A 20,603-nucleotide genomic window follows, 5' to 3' on the forward strand; every position below is an offset into this window, starting at 1 on the left:
AAGAGTGAGTCTTGTTTCCACAATGCATTTGTACCAAATATTTAGATCCAGTAATCTTTATGATCTAATCTTGCAGACGCACATTCCATTCATAATTGGATCTTTTGCATGAAGCAAGTATGTGCCAGCATTTGAAAAATAATGAATCTTTCAAACGGCATCATAACATCCTCACTGAATGTAATATATCTGAAACCTTTAATTGATAAATCTTCAGTAGAGGGTGACAAATTTAACCCAGGATCATTTTGGAAAATGTCACAATGAATGGCCGTGGTCTTTATTTATTTGTCATTTAAATTTGTCTGTAGAACTACCCAGCATCTGAAGTGAAAACATTGAGTTGCAAATGTGCTGCAGGTTTCTCCCTGAAAGAGCAGGGAGGCCCGGATATTAAACCATGACTGTCTGGCACTGATTGTGAGGAATTACATTAAAGTAACCTTCAGAGGAGATGTATGAGATTCCATACAGTGTATATAGCCGTGGCTCACCAATGTAGCATGAGCAAACAACACAAATCTTCGCAACACATAGTCCCCTGATGTATTCTCCAATACAACCTTCTTTTTTTTAAAGATTTATTTTTGGGCTTTTATGCTTTCATTGACAGTACAGTAGGCTGACAGGAAATGGGGAGAGAGAGATGGGGAGCGATGTGCAGCAAAGGCCGTTGGGATCGGGACCCGAACCCGCGACACGCTGTCAGGCTACACTGAGCCTAGGTGCCTGGACCGCTACGCCAGCGGTCCAGGCCTCCAATACAATCTTTGATGCAACAAAGCATTTGACATAAGATAATGGTGTAAAAATGGTCTCGTTAAATGAGAAAGCAAACCACTTGTGTATTTGTCTCAGTGCCATGACCTTACCTACAGAATCCCTTACAGAATCATTTTAATTGGCACAGTTGTATCATCATTATGTTGCACAGAGGAGTGGGCTGTAGGCCTATACATCAGCAGAGAGTAACATTGCTGTATAATCTGTCCCTCACAGGGCTGTGAGTCACTCTGTCAAGTTATTCATTGCATCTTTGCCTCAGAATTTGAAACTAAACATACTGTAGTGTAGTGCACACAATATCTTACAATAAATGCGCGAAACCTCTGTCCATCTGTCTGTGTGTGTCCGTTTGTCCGTCTGTAGTTCACGTATTTCAGAACCATCCGATCGACCGACTTCAAACTCGGACGACCCAAGGGAGCACATGCCCCACGTCGAGTCGGTCGAATAGGTGGTTGTCCCGAACCGCTGATCCAACTTTACGCCTATATATAGGCATATATGGAGATCCGGTTGTCCCGAACCACCAATCCAACCGATATGCCCATACATGGGCATGTCCGTATATGGGACTTCATAACTGGGTGGGGCATGCATTTCCAACTTGCATCGTTTGAAAAGAAAACATGTTTTCTGGAGATGGATTGTTTCTTTGACAACTACAAACTCAACCTGTAAGTGTAATTTGTGTAAAACATTAACTTTTTCTAGAGAATAAACAACATTGTGTGGTATATTCTTTATTATGTGCCATTTCAACACTGATCTTAAGGTTGATGGGTCTAATAACCTTCTAGATAAGGAGTAAAGTAAATATTGATTAATGCAGGAGGTCATACTGTTGTACACCTGTTGACCCCAGGCAGGCTACAACACTGATGATACGTCCCAGGTGCATCCATGTGATGTTTTTTCGTTAAAGTTATTCTATTTATAGTGGCTCATAGGAATTGACTTATATGTGACAACCAGGAATAGTTTGGTGACCACCGGAGAGACGAGTGACTGCCGGAATCTAGACGGCATCCGGGAGTAGTATGGGTTGGCGCCCCAGCCTGTGTCTTCCGTGAGGAAGAAGCCCAACAAATCCACGATGAGGCCTTTAAAAGGAGGGCCATTCAAGCAAGTCGCAAGGGGAGCCTGCAGTACCACCACGGCCCAAGAAACCATCACGCCAGAATGAAATGTTTGGAGCGGGGGAGTCTGGTGCAACGCTCAGGTCCTGGACCTGGTGAGACGGAGGAGGAGCCCGGCCAGGGGCCTAACCCCTCCACGTGCCAGAGCCGCTCCTCTCCCCCAGCCCTGGCAGAGTAATTCCGGACAAGCGGATTGAGTGGCACTGTCTTGCCCTAAGAGAACTGACCGTGGGTAGCTACCTGGGACGTAAGTCGGGGCTTGATCAACCCCGGCTGGGTCACCTGGGCAAGGGTGTATGTTGCGAGACCCGAAACACCTGTTAACCCCAGGCTACAACACTGATGATATGTCCCAGGTGCATCCATGTGATGTTTTTTCGTTATTGCTCAGTATGATGTCAAATGAAACAGTGCCCCCACGTGGAAGAGGAATGAAAACACTGCGGACAATAATCATTATTATTAGATCATTATTAGATTATTACTTGAATACAATATGTAGCCTAACAGGTACATTAAATGTTAAGTTAATTTGGCCTTTAGTGTGAGAATAAATGTAATATATTTCTGCTAAACTCTGACAAATTAAGAGCATCACAGCTTAATTGCCAACTCGGACGGCGCGTTGTCAACAGACGACGCGTGAAGGAGTGTGTAGTATATTTGATAACATAACATACATATTTGTTGGTATTATTTAACTACACAAGTCTACAGGGAGCATACAGACAGAAGAAGTGGATTGAGTCAGAGAGAGGTGCCGGTTTGTCTGAGCAGGGTGTGGGGGGGCTCTTAGCATTCTCTTTGTTTACCTGGGAGAGAGAGCATGGGTTCCCCTTCCCCCTTTCCTGCTTCATACAGGTGCAAATCGAATCAGGGACCAAAAGGGGGATCTATTGTTTGTCTGGGGGGGTCTAACCTTTTGGAGGCTGACCCCCACCCACTTATTCAAAATGTGACCACTGCTATAAAGAATATGACATGTAAGCTTGTAGTGTGTGTGTGACTCAGCAGCCGGCAGGCTGTTGTGTGGTGTGGTGGGGACCGCAGGGTCCCCATAGGAAGCTGTTTGTACTTATGCAATAAATCGGATGCAAAGATACCTCACTAACTAGTGATGACTCCTTCATTCTACAACCATTCATTCTCATCTCTGGGACAACAAACTTATCTGCAATATGGCGTTGTTGGCAACTACAAAAGCAATAGAAACCTTTAAGTCTGTGGTTTTAAGATACCACATTATGGCGTCAAGTCGGCAGTAGCGTTGGTTTGTTTTTTTGGGGGCGTCAGTCTCCAGGGATACTGAGCCAGGCGTCGAAAGGACATGCGGCGGCGGGCGGTGATGTCTGAGTTTTGCCTTGCGGTGGGTGTACGGATCACGTTCTCTTCCTGAGACGTGGGGGGTCCGCTGTGTAGGTGATCATGGACATCGGCACGACATGACGGCAACTTTTCGAGAATCTACAAGGAGAGGACTTCATGACCAGATCTAGGACGGCTGCACGACTCATCTGGCTGCCCAAACTTATCTTCTGCGATCGCTAGAAGGGCGCGCTGCGGTGCGGACGGCAGAGCGGAGAAATTGGTGTGTCGAATTTCTTCGTGGCGGGTATGTTGTGGGGAGAGGACAGCGGGTGCCGGCAGAGTGGAGGACTTGCGATGATGGGGTTCTTCGTGGAGAGTGTGGTAACACATCTTCAGCGATCGCAAGTGGAGCGCTCTGTTGTTAAAATGCAGCTATCTGTTGACAATCTGGGTACGGCGCTGGAGCACGGCTGGGTGAGAAGATGACGTTGAGGGAGACTGCAAGAGAGACATTATCGAGCGGGACACTGCGCATATGGGACCTGGGGTTATGTTTTTGTGATGAGCGTGGGTTAAACCATGGGGCTTTGGCTGCCATGGGAAGTGATGCGAGGGTATTTTTTTACTTTCTGGTCTCCTGTGTTTAATGTGAGTTTACTTTGTGGATTATTGTTTCATTGGGGGGTACGCTGCCTTCTTTTTTCCGTGTAGACACTTTCGTGGTAGTTGTCATATATGCTTGATGGTACGGTGTAAAACTTAGGGATAAGAATTAGGCTATCTTTGAGTATATTTTGGTGACTGGGCGAGGGGGACATTGATCTTGGGGGGTGGTGCTATCGCTTGGTGGGCGTGATTCGACTGTGTGCTGTCAGCTTCCACTGGGTGGGGGCTGTGTAATGTTTTATCCTGGAGTTTAAAAGGCTAACAGAGGGATCCTGCACGCTAATTAGTTTTGGGGGTGTCTATTTGATGTAATTCACCGTGTCGCTGTACTATGTAATCTTGGTTTTTGTATGTGCATTGTTCTGTGTGATGTTGTTTGCTGTTTTAGTTTTCCTGAATGTTAACTTTTTTTTCCTGGTTGGTGTTCCGGTCGCTTTTCATGGGGGGCGGATTCTTTGTGTTTCTTTTGAAATATACGTGTTTGTGAGAGACGTTTAATGTCTCTCATGGGGGGAATGTAGTATATTTGATAACATAACATACATATTTGTTGGTATTATTTAACTACACAAGTCTACAGGGAGCATACAGACAGAAGAAGTGGATTGAGTCAGAGAGAGGTGCCGGTTTGTCTGAGCAGGGTGTGGGGGGGCTCTTAGCATTCTCTTTGTTTACCTGGGAGAGAGAGCATGGGTTCCCCTTCCCCCTTTCCTGCTTCATACAGGTGCAAATCGAATCAGGGACCAAAAGGGGGATCTATTGTTTGTCTGGGGGGGTCTAACCTTTTGGAGGCTGACCCCCACCCACTTATTCAAAATGTGACCACTGCTATAAAGAATATGACATGTAAGCTTGTAGTGTGTGTGTGACTCAGCAGCCGGCAGGCTGTTGTGTGGTGTGGTGGGGACCGCAGGGTCCCCATAGGAAGCTGTTTGTACTTATGCAATAAATCGGATGCAAAGATACCTCACTAACTAGTGATGACTCCTTCATTCTACAACCATTCATTCTCATCTCTGGGACAACAAACTTATCTGCAATATGGCGTTGTTGGCAACTACAAAAGCAATAGAAACCTTTAAGTCTGTGGTTTTAAGATACCACAAGTGTAACCCTACTCTCCTTCAAAACCGCTCTAAAAGAGTATACTACAGATGGCTGCAATTTGAAACTGGCCCCTGTAAAAGTCAAAGCCTTTTGGTTTTTCTGTTTTCAAACTGTTGTTATGATGTTTTCCATAGTAGTGTATAACTGTCTGTCATTAAATGTCTCTATGAATTGAGTACTAAGGACCCCAATGGGGGAAAAAAGCCATAGGCTTGGGTTTTAAATCCTCTTAGCTGACCTTGCATTGAACAGTACTTTCCTGTGCTTTTTTTTTTTGCAAACTGCTAATAAAGTATTCAATCAATCAACCTATAACATAAAATAGCTTCTTACTGTGCTGTCCTGCCAGCTGCATGTTCAATATTTGATGTTTTAGATTTACGGTAGCCTATGTAATACCTTACTAATGAATAAGTCTAGAAAAGTGAGTCCATCTATCTATTAAGGTGATACCTGCATGGTTTTCACATAACATGACATGTAAAGGTTATACTGCCATCTAGTGATGATGATTCATTCAGTACTTAATTGGATCAACATTGAGTGAATGAAGCCATTCCAGTCTTCAGGTTTTTGCTCGTGAATAACAGTTTGAGTCTAGGAAGGAAAGCTTATGAAGCTACTATTGTGCTCATTCGGCTTTGACAGTGAGATATAATGTATACTGTAGGTATAGGAGACTATTTGAATGAAACAAATACAGATCTTACAATTCCTACAGGGATGATATGAACACTTTACTGTTTAAAAGTGTGAACAGATTGGTAGTAAGTCTGTCTGAAATCTATAGTTTATTTTCATCATGGTGCTGGCAAGACACCTTCTGCATTGTGTGGATGCAGCAAAGGATGCATCAAGTCTGTTAAGATTAGGCTGCACAGTAAAATGTTGAATAAGATCTGAGAGTAAAATTGACCAATAAAGATCCAATTTTACACTGTAGGCAGAGATTGGGACCAATTGTAAAATGTATTTCTAACGTTTGCCAATACAACCAACCGACTCCTTCTAATGCACTGGGAATTTTGATATAGTAAAGAATTCTGAACTCATTAAAATATGTTCACTGAGATGGATAAGACCATAATATTGAATTTAATGCAGGGTGCATTGGTGGAGGCAATAATAAGTCACATTATAGCTGCAAGTGGCAATTGGAATAAAATATCTTTAATACAAATTCAATGAGTGCAAAGACAAAAATGTAAGATGATAGATGTGAATAAAACTCAACAACAATTAATTTTGGTCTTGATCTCCACAAATAAAAGCCCTTGTTGAAGAGCAGGCACACTTCTGATTGCTGGCGGAACCCGGATATGCGCTTCAGATGTGCATCGGGACGGTCTTTCCATTTTTTCCTATAACATGGGAGTGGATGGGACTTCCGATGACTTGTATCTTATGTGTGGATGGATGCACCCAGTGCTGTTCTCCATTCTGAAGGATTCCATGTCAGTTGTTTCCACCATTATGGTCATCTGTTAAAGGCAAAGGTTAAAGGTCTACTGCAACGACCTTTCCGGAAGTGTTCCACTTCCGTATGGTGACGCATTTCCATTTTTAGTTGTGAAGTTATTTGCAGTATTCATTCACACTAATCACTGCAAGCCCTCACATTATGCTTATCTGCTTATCATTCAGGTGTACCTGTGGCTACTGCCATGATATGGATCAAGCAATTGAGAGTGTGTGCTGTAAGGACGTTGACAGGGTTAGTATTACAGCAGAATGATTGACTACAATTCACTGTTTAGAGTTACTTAGGCTTGTGCCCCCACTCCACTACATCTCAGAGGCAAATATCGTGCTTTTACTCCACTACATGTATTTGAAAACTTTAGTTACAAGTTACTTTAGATTTTGATTACAAAACATCACTTCAGCCCTGTATTTAGGCCATTTGAAAATAGCCGATCTACAAGCTACAGTATTGAAAACATTTGAGCTGAGGCTATAAAAAGTCAACTTTCAAATTGATGCAGTCGCATGGCGCATCACAGAGCCATTCAAATCATATATTATGATTCAAAAGGCCGCGGGCCGCAATGCTACCCCTTTAACGTAATGACGTAGCTCCGGTTGTGTGTCTGCTAGGCTGGGCAGCGTTGCCATGTCCACTTATTATAAGCGACTTTGGGCTTCCTTTTCTGTAAAGTTGCTTGTAAATATTGGTAGTTGCGGGTTGCGGTTTTTTTGGGCTCGTTTCTAAAGTATAATTACTTATTTGGGCTTTGCTTCCAAAAGTGTTTAATTATTATTTAACCCTTCCATTGTGTTAGGGTCTTTTTTGACCCGTTTTCAAGTTTGAATAGGTAAAAAGTACCCTTTACATTTCTTTATTGGAACGAGGCTTCATGATATCCTCAGAAATAGCCATTTTAACGCAACAAAATTATTTATCATAATTTTAATTAATTCTGATGGTCTAAAAAAAAAAAAGTGACACTTGTGGTGTTAGGGTCCGAAATGACCCGGCAAAGAAGTGTGGCTCAATTCCCCCCCAAATTGTCAATATTCAATGTTTACATGTTTGAGTGAGAGAGACTTGTCCTCAATTAGCATTTGCTATCAGGAGTAAAATAAAGTTTGAGTTTATGAAAAATAAATGACTTTTTACCTTCTATGGTATACGGGTCATTTCAGACCCTAACACCACTAGTGTCACTATTTTTAATAATTGTAACATTTTTTAAAGTTAAAACAAAAACAAGTATTTCTTTTATTTTTATTTTTTGGACGTGTGTTCTAATTATTATTCTTAATTATTCTATTATAGCTAGATAACATCATTATCCATTGCCTTCATTATAAGAAATGTAATGAGTGAATTTTAACATTTTTATAATAGAAAACGAGATATATTGAAAGATGAAACCCTAGCCCTAACCCAACATAATATATTAAAAAGTGTTTATGTAACCGGGCCGTGGCCCGGGTTTGTCTTAGAAGTTTTAACTTAATCAGACACTTTAAATACTCAAAACTTAACAGATTCTTAATACAATGTGACAATAAATGGACTGCGACAAGGATGTTCCCCCAAGATTACAATGGTTTTTATTAAACAGTTAATCAATCATTCAAAAGCACTTTGATAGCATAGGTTAAAGATCATATAAAAATATAAACTATATACTCTAGATACACAAAAGATAAAAACTGCAATGCGAGAAGGGAAAGTGAGTACTACAGGATGGTAGGCTGTAACCAAAGGGAGGGAGGGGAACTATGGCCTAGCACGACTAGGTGTCCTACACACACAGCCTAAGATGAGAAGCGAAGGCATTCAATACATTAAAGCAAAAGCATGCAAAGAAGGTTGAGTGCAAAATACCAATGAGTAAGGGGGGGGGCACCGCTGTGAGCCTAGCCACCTAACCCGTCCAGAGGGCCACTTGCGCCACCAATCCTGTAGCACACGGAAACAGAGAGAAGAAAAGGTTATTATTCACAGTAATTGAGTATAAAACCAGTATAAGAGCTTAAATAGTTCTTGGGGGAAATAGTAAAATAACTGAAATAAATATAAAACAAAACCCAAACATAACAAAACAGCAGTGGCAGTCATAGTCTACAAAAGAAACAAATGATAGACAATACACTGTAAAACAGATCTATTATATACAAACAAAATACTGACAATTACCTCTGTCTGACTATTGAACACAACCCATGTGGAAGGCACAACACAGGAGAGCAGAGTCACTATGGAGCAGGGCCTAAAGTGTGACAAACAAAGGGTCAGCCTCAAGCAGGTAAAACATACATGTACTTTCACCTATTATCTACAATATACACCTACCCAGAGCATTGCACCGAGCAGAGGCAACCTGCTACAACAGGGATCGAAGAGGGAGAAGCCCCTGCTCAGTGTGGCTTTTATAGTGAACCAAACAATTTGGAAAACAGGAAGTGGGAGGGGCTGTGGCATGTCTTATCTCCACAGTAGCCTAGGAGGGACATTTCCTGACTGGCTACATTTACATGGATATGAATGCATTACAAGTCAGCTATGAGGTGGGAGAAAAAACCCGCTAACATAAGTGGATGCAGTTTTCTAACACAATGCAAGGGTTAAACCAGTGGTTCAAATATTTTCATGTCATGGATCCCCTTATTTGAGAATTTGACCCCCATCAGAAAATGTTTTGTGCCAGGGAGCCCCCGTACCACATTTGTGTTGTTACTAACAACAAACTAGTTAGAATGTTTCAAAAAATCTTCCAAATATTCCACATTTTATTTCAAGCTTTTTTGAAAATAGGATACCTACAAGTTTGTAGATCGGCTATTTTCAAATAGCCGATGTCGTCGGCCATGAGTTTAAAGTGCTCATGTGGCCTGTCGCTTGTTTTCATAGACCTAGTTGCTTGTATCTCTCGCAATATCTGGCAACACTGAGGCTGAGCTATTATTATTGTAAGTGCAACCGGTTTTCGTCGTGTTGGCTGTGGTGTCAGGGGGAACAGAACAGAAGATGGAGTTTTTAACAGGGAATCCATTCAGTACACCGGTGGGACACCGAATAGGTGAGAGGTCGAGATGTATCCATGTGGTTATTACCTTATAATTACAAAGTATAGGCTTGCTCAAGCAGCGCATTGACTGACGATCTGCTGCATTTCACGGACTGCAGCAGAGCTCTGCTCCAGTGTTGCCAGATTTAGCAAGATAAATAAGCAACCAGGTCTTTGAAAACAAGCGACTATATAGGTCACATGAACACTTTAAACCTGTACATCAGCTTTTTGAAAATAGCCGATCTACAAGCTGTGAGCTTGTAGTTGCGTTAAATTTGGGGGCTCCATGTCATCTAGCCATGGTTCACATGACAGTCATATTTCAGGGCTACATGTCATCATCATCACATGAAAATATTTGAGAACCACTGATTTAAATATGAATTATCCCAAATAAGTAACTACACTTTAGAAACAACCCCAAAAAGAAACGCAACCCGCAAGCAACCACCAATATTTTCAAGCGACTTTACAGGAAAAACAAGTCCAAATGTCGCTTATAATAAGCGGATATGGCAACACTGCTCTGCTCCGTTCTGGTGGTTGGTTGCACTCATCCTCCTTATTGCAGACATTTCAAAAGAATCGGATATTCACTGAAGGTCCAGAAATGCATAGAAGAAGCAGCCCAATTCATATATATATACATTCTGACAGTGATGGAACGGTTTATTGCTGTACTGATGCAGTTATTATCATGATGGCACAGATAGGCGGGATGATGATGATTCTCTAATCTTCAAAATGGTTGGTGTTGCTCTCTGTCGATAACATGCTGGACGGTACCAAGAGAGACAATCCTTTATTTTATGCAGAAAAATAAAAACTTCATCATGGCAAACGAAATTTCAAGACACAATTTTGTCTATTACTTTCAGGCAGTAATGAACCTAGTTAGTGAGAACTTGTTTGGCCAGTTGTTAAACCATGAAGAGCTTGAGGCCCATTCCACAAATGTCTTCTAAATCCTAACAGTTTTATAAAGAGACTTATGTTGCTATAATATCAGTGGTTCTCAAACTTTTTCCATGACCCCAAAAATGATATGTATTTGGCTGCAGCCCCCCCCCCCCCCTCCCCCCAGAAGCAAAGATTTGAGTTACAAAGGTTCGTTTTGAAAAATATATATTCAAAGATTTGCAATTTTTTTCACGATTTTTCAAAAATAGCAAGGCTCATCTGCTATTATATCTGCTATTTTTGAATAGCCAAAGAAATCTAAAATGACACAGACGCTTTCCCGGTCCTAATGGAGTTTTTTTGCAAACATTTTCTCAGTTCATGGCTATTGTATGTCTGCTTCCTGTAGAACTGGCAACAAACTCCAGTCTCCAGTCAGAAGACTGGACCCTAAACATGGAGATCTGTGACATGGTGAACAGCACGGATGAGGGGTGAGCGTCTCTTTTACCTCGGGGTCGGGACAAGGGCTCGTCTTTTGGAGATCACATTCTTTGCTTTCCTTTTTTTCGTAATCACAATGGCTTCTTCTCTTTACAGACCAAAGGATGCTGTTAGAGCGATAAAGAAAAGGATCGCAGGAAACAAGAATTTCAGGGAGGTTATGCTGGCACTGACCGTGAGTGTTACTTCCTGTCTCAAAGTCCTTCCTCCTCCAATGCACCATTAACTCTGCAGCCACTAGCTTTATCTATGTAAACATCTGCATTTACTGTATGTACAGTAAACACTTGAAATCCTTGCTGAGCGTGACAGCTTCGGTGGTGCAGTCCGCAGGCCAGCGTGTTCTCTAGCTCTGTGTGATCCCTCTGTGTCTGTAAGCCAGCATGATTCAATTTCCCAACCTGTGGGCCGGGGCCCACTTGTTGCCCACACGGCTGCCGTGTGATCGGCTGTCTCGTCATTAAGATGGAAATATTAGATGGGTCAGATGGGTGGGCCACGAACGCTTTCGAGATTGTCAAGTGGGCCTTGATCCAGAAAGGTTTGGGAACCAGAACCACTGACTGCTGTAAACACCTCTGCTTACATTCCTTGTCGTTGTTTTCCCAACCTGGACATAGGTTCTGGAGGCTTGTGTGAAGAACTGCGGCCACAGGTTCCATATTCTGGTGACGACTCGGGACTTTATAGAGGGGCTTCTGGTCCGGGCGATTATACCGAAGAACAACCCTCCTGTGGTCTTGCATGACCGAGTGCTAGGCATCATACAGGTCAGTAGTCTGTTGAAATCACAACGGTATGCCTAATGTAATCTTATTTGGCCTCTATTAATTACATGAACCTTGGCACCCCTATTTTGGGAATGTTATAGGCAACAAAAATCAAAACAATTGCCTAGGCTTATATGCTGCGCCGGTGTTTCGCTGCGAAAATAGCCGACCAAGCAGACAGCACGTCTCATCGCGACACATTGTGAGCTTGTAGAATGGCTATTTTCATAGTGTCTGGCTGTTGTTGTTGTTGTTGTTAAACAATCGTAATCATTTGACTTTGCCATAATCGTGTCAGCATAGATAAAATCCCCTTCTTTTGAAAGGTTTCTGATAACCTGTTTTTCTGTTGTCAAGGCGTGGGCAGATGCATTCCGTAGCTCACCAGATCTAACAGGTGTGGTGTCTGTGTACGAGCATCTACGAAGGAAAGGTCTGGAGTTCCCAGAGCCGGATGGTTATTCTCTGGTCAGCCCTTCAAACAGGGTACTACTAATATATGGATCAGTGTTGAAATACAAATGCACTTGCTTGGGAAAGCTAGCGGGGGCTGACTACTTTTATCTGTCTTTATTCACTCTTTTTCCAATGTCTATGAATTTCCTCTCTCTGTTTTAATGGGCTCTCCTAACATTTCGCTGCTGTCACCTGGACTGTGCTCGTGCTTCTGCTCAGCAGGGTTTGCCTAGGAATGGACCTGCTGCTGCAGCTTCTAAACATGGTCTCATCCCTCTACAATTCCCTGGGCCTAAACAGGGCCAGGAGGGAGCCAGTGTGTCCCTACCCGAGCAGGTGAAAGGACCTGATAAACTGTAGAAAGGTTTCATAGAGATGGAAATGCCTGGTGTCCCTCTGTTGCATCTGAGACTGCTGTCTCATCTGTCAATTGTCTTTCACTTACAAACTGATACCTACTTTTTGCATGGCGGCTGACATTCACTCTAAATTCTGTGCAAAATCCTTTTCATGCACACTTCACCTCTTCCTATTTATAACAGTCTCGACAGATATCTATTAATGTAGATTTATCTAAAGGACACTTTTCGAGGAGGAAAATGTGTAATTTTTGCTGTGCGATGAAGTACATCTTAGCCTTAAATGTAATATTTTGATAATACTGTTGACATTTCAGGTGCAGAGGCTGAAGACAGATCTGGGAGTGGTGCAAAGCAACCTGACTGTAATGTCAGACATGATGAGTCAGCTAGATCCATCTACAGCCAAGTGCGCAGACATTGAGCTGCTTCAGGTACTGACCACTAATGATTACAGAAATTAAACGCTGTGTGCTGAGCCGTCTTTCTGGTTTCTCACCCAGATATCCAAGGATGATAAAATAGTCTGTCTCACTATATAGTATATTAGTATAGTATAGTAATAGTATAGTATAGTAGTGTATTGTATAGTATAGTATAGTAGTTAAAGTTAATTATCATCATATAACCATTTTGTAATATTTCGGTCACACATGCAGGTGCATTAAACTACATCTATCTGTCTCTTTCCTGATCTTGTCGATCACTATACTACTCTTGGCCGCTGGCCATTTCTTATTTCCTTTGTCATTCGGTCCATAGCAGTTGTACACAGTGTGTAAGGACATGCAGAACAGAATAGCTGAACTGGTGCCAAGGCTCAGTGAGGAGAAGCTGATCGAGGAGCTGCTGACTGCCAACGATGAAATGAACAGCACCTTCACGCGCTACCAGAGGTATTGCTCCTCTTCATCAACTACTGTAGGCCAAAAGTCAGTGATTGAGCTTAATGGACGTTCTCCTGTCTGTTAGGTTGTGATATATGTGATGTTAAATTGCTGTTTCCATTCCATGCAGGTTTGAAAGACAAATGACAAATGGTCAAAGCACAACAGAGGAAGTAAGGAACTTGCTCTTAACAGTTGCGTTGGTCATTGTCATTAGGTAACTAGACTAAGCTCATATAATTACTATCTCTATCATGCACATTCAAATGATTATTTTTCTGTTCTCAGAGCCCACATTATGTCAACCTAAGTGACCTCAGTCTTGCATCTAATTCCGTCAGCCAATCAGGAGCTTCCACTAACAGCTATCCGACCCCATCCCCAGTTGATAGTGTTTGTGCTCAGATGGCAAGACTCAGTAAGTTTGTGTGGTTGTGTTTGAAATTGCATTTATGCATATGTGCATCTGTATTTTGTCTTGTCTTGTACTTTAGTTGTTGCTATTGTTCTCCAAGGTGCAAGTGAAGCTGATCACTTGGACATGCAGAAATGGAGCAGCTCACAAACGCAGCAAAGACAAAGGTGCAGAAAGTTCACAACAAAGTCAAGCTTTTTATGCATGTAATAAAAGGTGCATAGAGAAGGTATTGGAGTGGGTAGAGCCAAATTTTCCAAACCTTAGGCTGTATAAATGGCAAAGCCAGATCACTCTTTATTAGGAGAACATTTTGCCAAATGTGGTCGTGCCAAACAGTGCCAAAGCACAACCACATGACTCTCTCCTTGGCTTGAATCAGAGGACAGGATTCTAGGTCGTTCTGAGATGTTAATCCTCATATGGGAATAGTTATTGGCCATTTTGAGTCCTACTTTTTAAAATGTATGCCGTTTTCCCAACATAATGTATACAGCCTATTTGCATGTTAATTAACTGAAAAACTAAATATATGTTTCAGTGAGCCAAGTGAAGGTGAGGTGGATGACCAGTGTCAAGGTCTCAGCGCCACGCAACAAAATGCTGGAACGGTCAGTAAATATACTTTATTAGTAAATAAATAATAATAATTTGTGTGTGTGTGTGTGTGTGTGTGTAATATTTCAAACCGCAGAACCGATCAGCACCATACTTTGTATGCACGCTGCCAGTAAGCCATAGAAGTACCTCAAGTACCAGTAATTTTCGTTAACATGTTTTATACATTGAAATATTAATGGAAGCCAATGGGACTTGATTTTATTAACAAAATCTTTCATTGATTAATCAATCAACATGAAAATAATACAATGAATTCTAGGTCATGTACATGTTACTTACAACCTCGCCAAAATGTGAAAGCTTGTCTTAGTTGTACACTGTATTATAAAATGAAAAGTAATGTTTTTGACTGCCGGGTAAACATTAAAGGACCATACTGGTGGTTTGGCATGTTTAGCCCATTGACATACTTACTGTAAGTCACAGTATACTTGACATGACTGCGAACCATTTCCCCCAAAATACTGTGCTTTGTTCGATTTTAAGGAAGCCATGAGCTTCAGTTAATATTTCCAAAGCTGTGAATGTATTGATGGCAGCATGGTCCTTTCAAGATGTGTGTTTGGGTTCAGAGGGCATCCCAGGGGGTCCCCAGAAAAATGATTGTTAGTTAACTTATGAACCAAATTGACACTTATAAGTCTTTAACTTGAGAGTGTAAAAAACAAATCCATTTGTACACTCTCAGAGTTAAAGGTAGGGTAAGTGATATTTTTGGGTTAAAACAAAAAGTATTTTGTTAAAAGGTTAATGCACTATATTCTGATGGTAATCATTGCTATAGAGTGTTTGTTCAGTAACAGTCTCCCCGTCTCTCCAGCTCTTTAGTAAACAGAAAATAAATTTTCCGGTAGGTGTCAAAATCTCAGCCAATCAGGAGAAAGTACCCATTTTTAAGCTTCATTTTTGTAGTGTTCCAGTTCCAATTTTGCCTGCTCATTTCTTAGTGTCATCACTTCCAATTTCACTTGTTTAATCTATAACCTGATTGAGTTCTCTATCCTGATTGGATACAATTGGAAATGAAACTGAAACTGAAACGAAAATGCATTTTCTGTTTTATAAAGAGCTGGAGAGACAAGGAGACTCCTTTTACTGAACAAACACTCTATAGCAATGAGTACTATCAGAATATAGAGCTATTTAACAGTTATTTTAACCAAAGAAAATCACTTAGCCTACCTTTAAATTTATACTGAAGAGTTTATAGGATAGTTTGGGGCCCAGAGATTAAAATTTGAATCAAGTGGGGGTCCGTGGCCCAATGCATATCAAACTGTGGGTCTTGAAATGTAAAAGGTTGAAAACACTGTCACCTAAAACTACTTTATATGTGTCTGTGAAGGGTGACACTCCAGCCTTCATACGGAGCTCTTCTCCGCAGCTTGATTGGATGATAAAAAGGGGAATGGTGGGTTTCATCAGCTAGTGTGACATTTGCCGTTTGTGTTGCTTTGCTGACCATGTGCACGAGTTCCGTGTTGGTGCAGTTTTGGGTTTGCTTGACAATTATATTCATTCATCTGTAACAAATGTCTAATAGTAAACATACAGTACAGTACAGCAGGGGTTCCCAAAGTTGGGGTCGCGACCCCGGGACACTGACGGTGGGGTCGCGATTTTATTTTGGGTCATAATGTAAAAAAAAAAAAAAAAAACTTTTTTTTCAACAGAATGGATGAAATACAATGTAAAAATGATTACAAATAGTACATTTTACCATTTTAATACGTCACAAATGTGCACCGTGCAAGTTTATGTGCATAAATTACCTCCACGGTTAGGTGGGGTTGCGAGTCAATGGCCGCATTATTTTGGGGTCGCAGGCTGAAAAGTTTGGGAACCCATGCAGTACAGTACAGTACAGTACCTTATGTATGTAGCAGGGCATTGTTTTGAATAAGCATGTCAATAAGATTGTATGGTGGCTATTGGCTGATTTAAGCAGTCTGGCCTGAGTCAAACTACATGGACTCTGAGCTAGACTACACTCCTATTGTGGATTGAGCTTATCGATGCACACAGGATAAATCAGCCATCCTCATAGGCCCGTACACACATTCAGGAGAGCCTCCACCACCATGACAAGTCATGTGTCTATTTTATTTCCAAGTACCAACATACTGCTTGCCATGCCTTTTAGTCGTAACCGTACAATAGCCACAAGGAAAGAAGAAGACACAAGACTTGTCATGACAGAGGCTCTTGAATGTGTGTGGGGATGGCTGATTAATGGGCCGTCCACACCAAGCACGATAACAATAACACATTTCCCAACCCGGAAGAAGGGTGAAAGGGGAGTATGCCATGGGTGAGCAGTGGATGGGCGGGGATTTCCGGTGCCTTCTCTATTATTTTTAACTCTATGATCACTACACTCTAAGGTTGTAAGTTGAACTTGACCTTTAGAAGCTGTGATTACATGACTAATTTTTACTTTATCACGCACCAAAAATAGCAGCAGAAATAGCAGATCAATCACACAAGCATTGTGAGATTGTAGATCTCAGTGTGCATACAACCAATTATGAATCAGACCTCAGATCTTGCCAAATTGTGGCTGGAAAAGATGTTTGATCTCAGTGTCTTGTGTGTTCTTGCATGTTGTATCATCCACAGATTCCTCGTCGCCCTACATCTTCCAAACGTTATATTTTAGATTGGTGCACTCTGCACTGTAAATAGTGACTGTTTGTTAATCTTGCAGCGCTCTCATAAAAAGGTCAATGCAAGATATGATTAAGGCTACTGCGAATGATTAATTATTACTTTGCAAGTAATTACTTTAGATCCATCTGTCGTCCCCAGCAGGTTAGTTAATACGAAAGCAGAATTAACTAAAAAGATTCAGTGAACCGATTAATAGTTTTAGTAACAAACCATTGTCAGATTCATGGTACATTTAGATCAATCCAGCGGTCCACGTATCTGTGTACTGTACTGTTAAACCGGTTTCACGCGGTAGTGACCGTCCACCCCGAATGGTTATAGTTATTGTGCTTGGTGTGGATGGCCCATTTATCCTGTGTGGACTCTGAGCCAGGTGTTACTTACTACACACCTGTTCTGCATCGATGCAATTAGTTTGAGTGCTTAAATCAGCCATCAGCCACCCTACAAAGTCTATACTGTTACACATTGTGGGAAATACAATTTATATTTAGCATGACGGTACATTGTTTGTTTTGTTTTTTCCTCTTCACAATTACTTTCAAGAAACACATCCCGTTCATTCATTAATTTGCTTGCAGATGGCATGTGGATTCAGGTTCTTTGCTTGGAGTGGTTTGGTTTGGTGGTTTTGTGTGATAGCTCATCCCAGTTACACAGTGATAATTGTTGAACAATTGGTAAATGCTGTTATGGTATTTACTTTTCCCTTACTTTCTTAGATTCCTGTCAGCCAGTCTTCTGTGATGGAAGATATCGAGAAGTGGCTGGCTGTGGAAGAAGACGTGAGTGGCTACCATCTATTTTCTCATGCACGCTGGCACTGCACAGCATATATTTTATTTTATTGCATGCACACCCACCCATGCACATATTCTGACAGTTGGTAATCTTGTAATATAATGTTACAAACCATAAAAAGGGCAGATGTTTTAAAAGCTATACCAAGGTGCAGTATCCTGATGTTGACATGTGTGTGGAAATGATAACAGATGGCTTTCCTCTGTTTATGACACAGGATGACAGTTTTGAAGATTCAGACGGTGTGATCAGTGAAGGTACATATTCTGTCTAGTTGTCTGGCATCATACCTTTTTTTTTATGGGGGGGGGGGGGCAGTACGGTGAGAGTGGCCGTCTTGGAAATAGTCCCATACTAATCCTGCAATCTCTTTCTCTGCAGAGTTTGACAGGTTTCTGGCCAAAAGAGCGAAAGCAGCAGAGAAATTACCTTCAATCACATCATCTTCCCAGGATGCCTACCATTCTCAATCCTAGGCTAACCTGTCTCTGTACAACACTAATATGAATCCTGACCCACTGACTGAGGAAAGTTTATCATTGTGGATGAAAGTGACCCATGCTGCAAGCCATCTTGAAATGTGAAATACCACCCTGAACCTATGCAGATAAAGACGTCACATTGGAGTATAGTGCTGTTTGGTCGGATTGTGCTGTTATATTGTTTTGTCTGTTTATATGAAGGGTAAGTTATTTGGGACCAAGTTCATGGCCCTCCTCTTGACACTACTGCTGTATAATGCGGGGTTATTCATGTGTGGAAAGCAAATATTTGCACATTTTTATAAGGTTCCTGCTATTGAAAGAGAGAATATTGTTACAGAAAATGTATTTGCTACAATTAAAGTACTGTTGCTCTGTTAAAAAAAAAGGTCAGGAATTGTGACAGGCCACAGGAATTTGCATCTCACTATCAGAATGATACTGTAAAGGTATATTAGAGAGAAGCTCAGCTGTAATGTTAATAGTATGAGGCTTTTAATCACATAGTGATCTAAGAAAACAATAAAAAGCCAAATGAGAATTTCACATATAACATTCTGTAATAAAGTTACTTCACTTGAAGTTTAACATGATACACCATGTCGCAGTGCTTATATTAAACTCAGAAAGTATATATTGAGAACCGTGTTATGATTCCATGTGATGGCTGGGTGTATGCTATGTAATGGGATGCTTTTCATGCAGGTCATGGCTATGTAAACATGGAGAAATAGTGTCCTGACAACATGAAAACAAGTACATTAAAAGCAGATTATGTTTTATGTTATTCTGCCATGATTGATACCATGATTTGTTCTATAACTTTAAAATGTAAGTGTGATGCTCTAAAACAGGTTTTCAACTGGCGGTCCGTGAACCACTGGTGGTCCGTGAAGGTATTGCATGTGGTCCTTGACCATGCATGCATTCAGTAATTCTAAATTCAGTCATTTATTTCATTTTGTTATTTTGTTTTATTTTAGGAGAAACTTAGTAACTTGGTATTTGAGGATAGATTAATTAAAGACATTATCATCATTATCAGTGGTCATTTGAGGAGGCTTGTGTTTCAATTCCAAAACCACTACAAGCATGACTACAAAAGAGGAACTGCTCATTGACATTCACAGACTATGTCAAGAGGCACATGTATGAAACACATCCCCTTGTAAAGATCTGGATGAGTTGTCAGAATTCCCAGAGCTTACAGTGAAAACAAAATGTATGTTCATTCTGTAATTATGTATCATTGTGAGAGTGGTATTTCCACGCTGGCATACCTTAAGAATATGTACAGGGCAAGATTGGAGCCAGAAAATGAGACTGTCCCTGTCCACCTTCTGACCAAAAAGAGACAGACATGGACCACCTGTAATCATACCGTGGACCACTTGTTGAGAATCAGTGCACTGAATGACCTGGTGACCTAAGATGACACATCAGTGTTGTCAGCGTGATAGTGTCAGTTACTGGGAAGTCGGAGGTCAAGAAATTCCACAGAAAAGGGAGTTCGAATATCAAGAAGGGGAAGTGTACCGGATTGCCTGGTTGAGTCATTATCTCACTCATACAAAAGTTACAAATCAGTATCAGTTAACATGAGTTTAATATGGAAGGTTGGTTAAATAAGAGAACAGAATATGGTTAACCGTGAGATAGGAATAGATCAGTGGGTCTCAACCTTTTTTGAGCTCTGGACCACTAGCATATTTCAGTTAAAACATGACTGTTAATGACTGATATCATTCGTATCACAAAACAAATTATATCAAGCCCCTGCCCGTCATTATTTAATTTCATGCTTTACCCCCCCCCCCCCCCCACACCATGCCTATAAATTCAAATATTTTTTTAAATTTGATGTTTTTTGTGTGTTTTTTTTTCACATTTTAAAACATTTCCCCATGGACCACCTGCAGGGCTAATTATGCCATGGACCACTAATGGACCTTTGGTTGAGAAACAGTGTTATAAATCATGAGTTCTTATAAATATACATAGTTGTAAACAGATTATAATGCATTATAAGTATGTTTATAATGCATTATAGACACATACGGGATGCATAGCAACTTGGCAAGTGTTAGCAAAAAACTAATCTTAGGCCATATCCACACCCAACCCAACAGCAGTGGTCTGTCATGTCAGGGTGGTGGTCCATGGTTATATTAAATACAGTCATGGAAAAAGTATTATTTGTTTTACTTAAGTA

General features: G+C 41.1%; 1 protein-coding gene across 4 annotated transcripts; it reads left to right on the forward strand.

Moving 5' to 3' along the window:
- Positions 1-9,403: 9,403 nt before the first annotated feature.
- On the forward strand, positions 9,404-19,195 carry tom1 (target of myb1 membrane trafficking protein). Of its 4 annotated transcripts, none has more exons than XM_080447766.1 (16): positions 9,404-9,535; positions 10,836-10,920; positions 11,027-11,105; positions 11,551-11,700; positions 12,058-12,186; positions 12,379-12,492; positions 12,833-12,949; positions 13,278-13,411; positions 13,533-13,596; positions 13,691-13,820; positions 13,918-13,984; positions 14,359-14,428; positions 15,784-15,849; positions 17,831-17,893; positions 18,127-18,166; positions 18,291-19,195. In XM_080447766.1, exons 1-16 carry the CDS (start codon positions 9,484-9,486, stop codon positions 18,383-18,385), a joined length of 1,455 nt encoding a protein of 484 aa, XP_080303892.1. In that variant the 5' UTR covers positions 9,404-9,483; the 3' UTR covers positions 18,386-19,195. The 4 variants fall into 4 exon arrangements, with proteins under 4 accessions (XP_080303892.1, XP_080303893.1, XP_080303894.1 ...); XM_080447767.1 differs by having other exon boundaries at positions 13,533-13,575; XM_080447768.1 differs by lacking the exon at positions 15,784-15,849.
- Positions 19,196-20,603: the final 1,408 nt, after the last annotated feature.

Source organism: Gymnoscopelus braueri (genome assembly GCF_963280865.1).
Source record: "Gymnoscopelus braueri genome assembly, chromosome: 13".
Lineage (NCBI taxonomy): Eukaryota > Metazoa > Chordata > Actinopteri > Myctophiformes > Myctophidae > Gymnoscopelus > Gymnoscopelus braueri.

Bases quoted from the DNA above. Each gene is read 5' to 3' on its own strand.
- tom1 (XM_080447766.1), top strand. From the start codon at position 9,484: ATGGAGTTTTTAACAGGGAATCCATTCAGTACACCGGTGGGACACCGA. The intron at 11,701-12,057 runs GTCAGTAGTCTG...TCTGTTGTCAAG, and splicing joins GAGTGCTAGGCATCATACAG to GCGTGGGCAGATGCATTCCG. The intron at 13,597-13,690 runs GTTGCGTTGGTC...TTCTGTTCTCAG, and splicing joins TAAGGAACTTGCTCTTAACA to AGCCCACATTATGTCAACCT.